Source organism: Marmota marmota, unplaced genomic scaffold (genome assembly GCF_001458135.2).
Source record: "Marmota marmota marmota unplaced genomic scaffold, marMar, whole genome shotgun sequence".
Lineage (NCBI taxonomy): Eukaryota > Metazoa > Chordata > Mammalia > Rodentia > Sciuridae > Marmota > Marmota marmota.
This window is the reverse complement of record NW_026000316.1, coordinates 5,291,472-5,302,113: the sequence shown is the minus strand read 5'-3', so window position 1 is coordinate 5,302,113 and position 10,642 is coordinate 5,291,472. Positions and strand designations below refer to the sequence as shown.

The 10,642-nt window shown below is 37.2% G+C and overlaps 1 protein-coding gene across 10 annotated transcripts in view; it reads left to right on the top strand.

Annotated features, from left to right (window-relative positions):
- Diaph2 (diaphanous related formin 2) overlaps positions 1–10,642 on the top strand; it is an 831,690-nt gene continuing 821,048 nt past the window's right edge. For 8 of the 10 annotated variants that reach the window (XM_048797302.1, XM_048797304.1, XM_048797303.1 and 5 more), the window contains exon 1: positions 7–320. In XM_048797302.1, the coding sequence (XP_048653259.1) occupies positions 189–320 (132 nt within the window). In that variant the 5' untranslated portion in view covers positions 7–188. Of the gene's footprint in view, positions 321–10,642 lie in introns of all 10 variants that reach the window. The other 2 variants (XM_048797310.1, XM_048797299.1) reach the window with 1 other exon arrangement.

The following is a 10,642-nucleotide window of genomic DNA, read 5'->3' as shown; positions in this document are numbered from 1 at the left end:
TGGTTGCGTCGGGGGTGTTGGGAGCCAGCAGCCCCGGGGGCCTGAATTAGGCTACTCCCCGGGCTGACACTCTCTCCCTAAGGAAGACGTGCTGTCGAATCAGCGCTGGGCAGCGAGAGCGCCCAGGGGGGCTTCTTCATTTGAGGAGAGGTGGGGTTATAGGGCACAGGTGACAGGGCCGGAGAAAGATGGAGCAGCCCTGGGCGTCGGCGTCGGGAGCGGGAGGCGGCAGCGAGGAACCCTGTGGGGGCCGGAGCAACAAGCGGAGCGCGGGGAACCGAGCTGCCAACGAAGAGGAAACGAAAAACAAACCCAAATTGGTGAGTGCTCCCGCAGCCCCCGCCGGCCTTGGGGATAGGGAGAGCCCCGGGGTCCTCCTGCCATTGAACACGGGGAACCCGGGGCCCCCTCCCAATGGTGACCGCGACCTCGCTGTGCTACTCGGGGAGCTGCTAAAGGAGCAGAGCGGCCAAACCGAGGCGCGGAGACGGCGTGGGGGCGGAAGAGCACCCCCTTCTCCACTTAACCCCTTTCTCCCTCTTGTCAGCCTGGGAGGCAGTGAGGGAAGGAGAAAGGCCCCACCCCAACTTGGGGAGACCCCGAGTCCTAGAGTATTGGGTAGGGCTGTTGTTTGTCTAACTTGTGGCCACGAACCTTCTTTGAGCGATTCCATTTCCCTCCCACCTCTTGTCAGTTGCTGTTTTGACTCAACACTTAGCGTCCGGGGCAGGGGAACCTTCCTCCTTTTTGGTCCCAGGACTTGGGAGCCCGCTCGGAGCCTTTCAAATCAAGAAAAACACAACGTAGGCCCCCAATTCTTCAACTTAACCAGAAATCTAAGAGGCGCCTACGTGCGTCACCCCCGCCTCGCACCCCCGCCTCTCTCTCCATGTGCTCTCCCAAGAAATATTTCTTTGGAGGAGTGGGGGAAGCGTGGGAGTTGAGGCTGGGTGAAGTACCACCAACTGTCCTTTGTGTATGTTTATGTAGTCATACAGTACTTCAACCCAGTTGATTATGAACACTTAAAAGTGGTAGGCAGACTGTGCACTTCTCACAGTCCTGGTAGTGTTGAACCAGTGGTAGCAGTCCATTTCCTGCCGCTGAATGTGCAAAATGAAATCTTTGGGGCCTGATATTGCATTGGGAAATACAGGATTTCTTCAACTCAGTTAAAAGGGTTCCTCTTTTTGTAAACTTTGTAATTTGGGTGACATTGAGGGGGAAAGGGTTTTTTCCTGCACAAATTCAGCAAATACTGCCAAATAATCTTAGTCCAGATCCGAAGTACATGCCACATGTTGCATATGTAGATTTTAGTTTTGAGCAGCAACTTGACAGGGGAGTGGGTGGGATGGGGACATATAAATAAAGCCATTTCCCATGGAATCTGGCCATTTGGTATGGACCTGTTGTATTTGTATTTTGGTTCCTATTTGCTTTTCAATTATGGACTATCTATTCATAATGGAAAACACTGGCCAAAGAGTTATTGTTTTAGGAAATATGCAGCCTTACATTATGTGGGAAGGGATTTGTAGATTAAGATGGCAAATTTAAAATCTCATCAATTCCACACTAAGTGGACACAAATTGAAAACTAGCTTAATAGGTGCGACTTTTACCCCAGTATTTACAAATGAAGAATTTGAGTCACAGGCTCTTTGTGACTTGTTTGTGCTGGTGAGAGGCTAATGGGTGCCTGCACAATCATAAAACTTAAGAAAAGTTTTGAGTGTATCACTAGAGTTTCATGTGTTTGAAATTCTGTTGTGATTTTGAAATTTATTGGTTTTCCTTTTTTTACGGTAGCACAAAACTGTGGTTTAATCAGTAATCACAATTTTAAGTAAACATAAAATTTAACTGATAGTTTCCACAAATAGTTTTGTACCTATACCAAGAACCCTCCACTTTTAAGAAGAACACTATCAAGAAAAGCATCTATCTCTAATAACACTTTGAGTATATTTTTCCTTTCCCTTTGACTATTTGCCCTGTTTCATCTTTTGTTTTACTTGGTTTGACAAGCAAACTAGATAGTTATGAGATGGTATCACTTTCAGTTCCTAACTAACCTCACTGTTCCATGTTGAACATAGCTTGCTAGAGCAGAACAAGTTTTGAAATCCAAGAGTTTCTAAAATATCAACATGAGTGTTTTTCCTGAAACATAACTTTTGAGCCTTACATGATTTTACAAGCAGATGTGTCAGAACTGATAATAAATTTAGGAAATCATTATAGGACATTTTAAGGCAAGCAACTTCATCATACAAATAGACTTGGTAAAACTTTGTAAGAAAGTTCATCTGGGATTCTTCAGATTTTGCTAAGTTAGATGAAACTTGATTGAGTCTAAACTTTATTATTTTAAGCATTATGTCAGTCACTGTAGTAGTGCTTAATTCTTGTGTCTAAGTATGTACAAAGGAGTTGTGGTATGGAATTATAAAAGCACAGTGGTACAAAAAGTTATTTGTGTGGGTGATTGTAGGGTACAGGGTCTCAAACTCTTCAAAAATTGAGTGCATGTTCTTTTTTCTGGGCCCCATAGCGCTCATCAGCTTCTCAAAGGCAATGATCACCTTTAGAAAGAAGAACTATTGCAATATCAACAAAAGATAGTAAAGGAAATGATAGTTGATGCTAAGTTTGGGATGGGAGGACGTCAGTGATGAAGGGAGAAAGGAAATCACACTGGCCACAAGGGTGATTGACTTGAAATTTATTCTAGGGGTAAAAAGTTAACTACACAATGTCTAAACAGTATTAGGTAGGATCAAAGTTTCTACTACATAGAAAAATTAACTTGGTCACTCTAGTGAAGTATAAGGCTTGTGATTCAGTTGTTTGCATTTAGTTCATCATGGTTCTGAAGAACTGGAGATGGAAGGCATGCATTCTATAAACAGGAACTACTTTCATTTATATCCTCCATTTTTTGATGGATATTATTAGTGAGACTTTCTTTCAGAGTGGCACTTTCGAACTGTAGAGACTTCTGTTTAGGGTTAGTTAACTCAAAATTCAGCAAAATTTGCTTCAGTTTTCTTCATATATACATCTTTATAATGATCCGTTCATTTTGACTTCTTTTTAAGTGCATTAGTGGGGGAGTTTTGGATTTTATGTAACTATCTGGTTAGGCCCAGATAGCAGCATGCCAACAAGCAGCATGACTCTTAGATTAATTAGTAATTTTATGTCAACTATGAAATGTATGTTGTTAAATTGAGTAGGAGAGAGAGCTCTAGAACTGTTGTGAAGGAACTTCAATCTTGAATCTCACATATTTAAAGCACTTAATCATTGAAAGAAGGCCTCACACACAATGGTAGGTATATAGTGGCTTGATAGTATTTGATATTTTGCATTTTGAATTTGCATTTATGTGTACTTTCTGAAACCTTTGTTTCTTTAGACAGTAAATTCAGATTAGTAACTTCAAATAACACAAGTTGATTTTTTTATTGTTATATAACTTCCTGCATATTTGGTGATTTTTTCATACTTAGATAAATCATGTTTTGATTTTAAATAATTTCTGAGCACAGTGGTTTCATTTATGCAACAGATTGACTAAAGTACTACAATGCTACATGCTATTCTAAGGATTGGTGATATAAAGATGCTCATAGTCTACTAGACAGGAAAATTGATAAAAAGCAGTGACAGTTATCATAGGAATATACTTTGGAGGGTATATAAATGTACAGAGAGGCATCTACTCAAATCAGATGCTGAGGGAGGTAAGGAAAGACTTATCATAGTAGACAATATTTTGTTGAGGTTTGCAGAATAGGGCATTGAAGAAGTGGGGAAGGCATTCTAGGTTGAAAGAATATCATGTACAATGGTAGGGAAATACAGGAGCATGCCCAATAAAGAAGATACATGTGGCTGAAATAAAAGGTATATAAAATATTAAATCTGCCAGAAAAGTCCAAATCACAGTGAATCTTTGTGTGTCATGTTAGAATTTCAACTTTTTCCTGAAAGAATAAGTGTTGAGAAGGTTAAAACAGTAGACTTGGGGCTGGGGTTATGGCTCAGTGGTAGAGCGCTTGCCTTGCACGTGGGTTTAATCCTCAGTACCACATTAAAAAAATAAAAAAAATAAATAAAGGTATTGTGTCCATCTATACCTAAAAAAAGAAATTAAAATAAAAACAGTATAATTAACTGGTCAGATTTGTTTCAGAAAGAAATTTAGAACTGTGGAAAATTCCTTGGATAGGATTTCCAGAATGGAGGTAGGAGGAGCACAGTGTAGTGGAATGGAGTTCTACATTTAGGGTTGGAGACCTGAATTCTGGTGGCTGCTCACCTTCTCATCCATTTACCAGCTTATCAATTTCCTAGTAGTATTTCTCTATACCCTAGTTTCTTCCTGCCACCCATTGTGAACATCCTTACCAAATCTGAAATATCCACTCTGTTTCTCTTCAGTAAATCTCACTCCTTTTCACTGCCCAGTTCATGCCTAAGTGTTTTCCTGTTCTATTAGACCTTCATTAATTACTTCAGTTTACTGAGGGGTCATCTTTCTTCTGAGTCCATAACTATTGTAAGTTTAAATGTTATGCGTTCATCTAGTCTGTACAAAGATTTAAAATTGCTTTTGGGCAAAGGTCCTGGTTTATGTTATTCTTTAAAATCTGACAGGTTAGTGCTCAGGTGCAAAATAACTTGGTAAATGATTATTAGCTGGGGAGTTTTTCCTTATAAGCCAGACATTTTGAAAGTATAAAAGAGGCTTAAAAAAGTGTACTTTTATACATTTTTTCTTAGCATATATCCTTCATCAAATGAATATATCTCTCTGTACATTCCTCTATGTCATCTCTAATTTTGAAATTCTGGAAACTTATGGCCGAGAGAACTCTCCTACTCCCCTTGTTTGTTTAGATTCTTGTGATGTTGGAGCTTGAACTTTCATGCCGAGAAACAGTACCCAAACCATGAGCCAAGTAACATTTTGCTGTTAGTAGTAGGAGGCTTTAGATTATTGGCAAACGAATATGGGAATGGAGAGCCAAAGGACCTGGGTTCCAGTATCCCTTCTATCTTTTATTTGCTTGTGATCACTGCTGAGCATTTAACAACAGAAGTTTGAGCTCTTTGATTAATGTTAATCAGTCAGAGATAACATCAACATTGCTGGCCTTGTTTTTGTTTTTTGAGAGGGTCCCACTATGTTGCCCAGGCTGGCCTCAGATTCTTGGGCTCCTGTGATTCTCTTCCCTCAGCCTTTTGAGTAGCTGGAACTATAGTCATGCACTATTGTGCCCAGCTCACCTGCCTGATTTGTTTGACAAGGTTGTTTAGATAAAATATAGTAATGAACGAGAACAAATTTAGGAAATTCTATACTATTATATAAACATAAAGTATTATAATTAATTTCTTATATTGCCCAAATCCAATGTAATTGTGGGGCTAGGGGAGTAGAACACTTGCCCAGCATGCACAAGGCCCTAGATTCTATCCCCAGCCAATAAATAAATAAATGAATAAAAGTGATTGTGGTTGAGTGGTTTAATGACTTTCTTGCAATTTGATAGCTCTAATATTATTGTAATTATTGCACAAAGTACCATAATCTGGTTATATGTTGATTAACTTCTCATTCTCAATTCCATTTGCCCTTTTGAGTATTATGCATTCTTTCCTTTTACTAATAATTCTTTCTTTTGAGTGAATATGGGATGTGAGCTTAACATTTTTTCACAGTAATTTTTTTTAAGAACTAGGCTACCTTTTCCCTTTCAATTCATCAAAGGTATTTAAACTCTTTTGTTAAAAACTTTTGGGACATATTTATGACATCATTCCTTGTCATGAAGCTTCCTGATGTATAAATAAGGAAGCTGAGTCATTGAAGTTTTTAGTGGTCTGACTTAGAAGTTTATAAGCTATTACCTCTATTGTAGAAGTTATCTATAGTACTGAGTCATTATGCTTCAGGGATTCTGAAAGGCAAAAAAAGTTTTCAATCTCTGTCATCTCTTGTTCCTTTTGAACAATTTATAATTGTAATCCACCCAGATTTCACTCCAGGTATGAAGAGCTCTGGCAGTAGCAACATGTCATTGAAGTGAAATATTCTTTTACAACCTGGTCTCAGAGAATACTGTAAATGCTCTGAAAACAATACATAATATATGCTAATTTACATGAATCAGCACATCTGGTTAAATATTACTGGCTATCATTAGCACCATAAGAATTGTTCCTGAAACCTGACTTCCCCCTGTTCCTGTATTCAGTCTGCCATGCAGAAAAGACCAGCTCTTTTTGCCATATTTGGGGTGGTTGATACTTAATTTTTTTCTGAAGACTGAAGAAGCTAGGATGATGGTTAGGTGATTTAAAAATAGTTATAAATTTGATATCTAAGTGGTCATTAAGTAGAAGACACCCATTGTGGAAGACAGCTCAAAATTGGTGCATGTAGAGGAAGGTTTAGGTGTATTTTCATGTAGCTGTTTATCATGAATGTCAGCCATAGAAAGAAATTAACTCATACTAATTTAAAATTTGTTTACTTGATCAAGCTGAATCTTTTCCAGTTTAAGTGATATGCTCTGGCTGTAGCTTTAAATAGAGACTCAACTGAAACTTGGTCTTTCCTTGCTTTGTGTGAGATGGCCTGGGAAAAAAGGAATTGCCACCTTTCTCATAAAAGAATGTAGAAAACAAAATTCTAACTAATCACCATTTTCACAGGCTTTGGTTTAATGAAGTTACATGTGTTGCTTTAAAAAGAGTAAGCTATATTGCTCCCAAACACAGATCCACAGGATTGGCCACCAATCTTTTCTTCCATCAGGGCTCTATAATAAAGTGATGCCTATTACAAGTCAGAAGTTTCTAGGTGGCTCTTCAGGTAGGCTGCCTAGGAATCCAGGACTTCATTAGGAAGAAATTAATCCCAAGTGGCTATTGAGTCAATCACCTGGCAATTCTGATAGTCACATAAGTGAGAAGAGATCTGGGGTACAATCCTCTTTTTTTAAACTACTTTTTATTCTGTGATAGCCACATTTTGATAAAGGTCTGTTCAAAATTCTGAGGATTTAAAAAAAATCTAACCTTAATTTGTTTGTCTCTTTTCAAGCTAAAAGTAAAAAATAAAGTTTTTACTTTATAATAAGGACTAATAATTTTTTTGTAAAACTTACGAAAAATTTCAAAAATATTAAAAAGTGGAGAGGACAGTATGATGAACCACCATCTATCCCAGATAGAACAATTGTCTAGATAAGTATGCTTCATCCATCCTTTGTGTTTTCCTTGCTGAAGTATTTGAGTGCAAATCCCAGATATCATGTCATTTTACTTCTACATACTTCAGTGTACATCTCTAAAAATTACTGGCTTCTTAAAAACATAATCACTGTCACTGTCACATCTTTAGAAATTAACATATTCCTTGCTATCATCTAACACTCAATCCATAATCAAACATCCCCATGCCTCAAAATAGATTTTTAATCTAATGTGTGCCTAATTTAATGTACATGCCACTGAACTCTTAAACAAATAAAACTTTAAACTGATGGTAAGATCTTGTTCGAAGTTATTCCACATAAAGTACTCTCATAAAGCATCAACCCAGGATAAATTCACTCCTGTCTTTAATTCTGTAGAAGTATCTGCAAAAATTGACTACACAAGTGTGGGTAGACACTCTGGAACAGTTACTATGTACCATAGAAAAAAGGCCAAATTAATACTTTTGGCTTTCACTAACTGGTTGAGTAATCACTCATTCTTCATTTCTGCACTTTGTGAAGTAGGGTGGGGTTTTCATGTGAAAAATTTCTTCCCAGGGAAATGTAGATAGTTGGGTAAAGGAAAAATATTCTTGTATTCTCTTGATAAATGATTCACATAAATCTCTGATACGTGCACGCAACAACCATGTTTATGTTACTGGCTTTAGTTTTATTTAAAAATAAATGCCAATTTTGTACTTGAGGTGTCTGTTTTTTAGCCACTTTGGTAAATTCTGGGTTACTCAATCTGGATGATTGGGGTGAGCAAACTCTTGGAAAGAACTATTATCTCCTTATTTAGATATCCAGGGTTACCAAAAAGAAAAAAAAAAAAGCAGGATTTACTAATGAGGAGCTGGGGATGGGTGGAGTGGGTATGAGAAATTGACTTGGGCAAATGGCCTAGACTTCACAGGGATTTACTAAAGAAGCTGTGTAACCACTACTTTCCAATCAGCAATTTAGTGCTATTATTGTGCTGGGAAACAATGGGCATATTATTTCTCTAATTTTGAGTATTCAAGTAGGTTTAGACTACTCATCCATCTCCACTCTACATCTTCTTACTGTCCATTTACTAACCCAATCAGTGGGGTGATTTTTCAGAAAACAGGTAAACGAGTGATAGTTGTTGGGGTCTGACTTGCTCAGAGGAAGGAAAGCTATGGAGATGTTTTTCATCAGCTTTGAAATCAATCACTGGTAAAGTCTTAAATGTTTAATAGCATATTATGCTGACTCCAGCTGTTAGGAAGATTCTTTCTTAAAGAGAGTAAGACCTAGTGTAGTCTATATACTTATATTTTGAAATTTAAAAGCATGTATGTGTGGTAGAGACCAGAGCTACTTTATATGATTGGGATCTGCTCAAAGGTATAAAACCATGGGAATCACATTATTTACCAAAATGCCAGTCACAAGCCTGTGTCTTCCTGGTGCTACTTTTTATAATTCAAACAAAGGTCACATCTGGGCTTGTTACTGCCATTTAAAACCAGGTGGATTCTATCCTTATCCCTGATAGGAAATTCAGCAAGCATAGGACATGTTTTAAAGTCTTATTTAGAAAGAGAATTTTTCATATGTCACTGATTCTGAGAAAGAATATAAGGTGTATATTTATATAATACATTGTTTTATACCTGATCACATCTACTTTTGAATTACTGGAGTCCTCAAATATGGATGACTGTGTCCTTGAGGGCCGAGGTTGGAGGTTCAGTATGTTGATCACCTTCTCTAATTAAGGATCCTCCTTTTTGTACCCCTCCTAGTCCTTTTCTTGAAATTGTTTCATAGAGCTTCCCATAGTTACAGATAATATGGATAAGATATATTGTTTAGAAATTTGTGTCATAACTTTAGCTTACTTTCATTTATATTACTCATGCTACAAAGCTAGAACATATAGAAAGTTAAGATGGGTTAAAATAAATTGGCAGAGACATTTCCTCTAATAATATGTTCTGCAGTCTGTTACCTCATATTACAAAATCAATGTTTTCCAGAAGAGTCAGTGTGTACATAAAACATTTGTGAGTGAAAATAACCTTTTCTTAGGCTGCCCTCACAGCTTGTTTTTCATTGGCTGCATTAGCTTACATTTCTCCCCCTTTGGTTGAGTAGCTAATGGTCTTTAAACAAGCTATTAAAGGGAAGAATAAGTTTACAATGCAAAAAATAAAAATGGCCTGGATTTTATCCATGTTGGGTGGTTTGGATTTTCATGTGTTTCCTCACTAAAGCAGGGTTTACCCACATTCTCTAATATATCTTTAAATTCTTAGATTTCTTCAGTGTAGCCTATACTTGCTTTATTGACTAGTCTTGTGATTTTCTGTGAGGTACACATCCTCCAGTTTATATAAGTCAACTTGGCCCAAGACCAAATCCTAAATTTTAAGTGGCCATATTTCTATATGAAATGGATTCAGGGTGTTAGTTGTAGTTTAAAGTAGGGCTATGGGCCCAATTTTTCACTTTTCTCCCACCAATTCTGTTGTAGCTAATTGTGGATCAAAATGTTATTATTTTATGTTAAAATTCCTGCTTTCAACCTCCTCCATCCCCTTTAAATAATATTATCACTTGCATGTTTCTGACTCTGTTTATTCCTTGCCATTTTTACTAGTTTCTGTGAATATTATCAGTGTCATATCCTATTGTCTGATCACAAAAGTTATGTGCAGAAGGATGGCCATTGGATGTTAAATTAGTCAAGTGTTAGATTTATTTAAGAGCATTTCCCATCCATACCTATCACCAACCATGTTGCTGTGAACTAGTGGAAAGTGTATTTTTATCTTACCACCGCCAGTTTGTGTTTTTAAGACCCCACATCTTATTTTATAGAATTTGAAAGTATTTCATATGATGCACAGAGTTGAAATATGCTAAATAGGATATCTAGCTGATCCTGTTAGGTGTTTTTAAAGGAGTTTGTTCTTGGATACTTAAAAGGGTTATATAGAAGTGAGCTGATTACTTTTTAAAAATGTAACTGTGGGTAAGTCATTTATTTATCTTCTCTGGCTGTCAGTTTATTCTATAAAATAAGAGAGTCTAAATAGATGAACTGCAAGTTTCCATTCAGCTCTAACATCTGAGAGTCAAAGTTTTGGGAGCTGTAATGAATCTGCCCTAACATAAGTATGTGACATATGGATTTCAGTTAGATGAAGAGTTGGAATTATGAAAGATGGTTGTTAAAGACTGGGTACTAAAGAGTAACTATCCCAGCTAATTACTGAGCTGTTTTTGGAGTCTGATTTATTTTGGTCCAATTAATTCCTCATCAACATTCTTTTTTTTTTTTTTAGGTATCAGGGGATTGAATTCAGGGGCACTTCAATCACTGA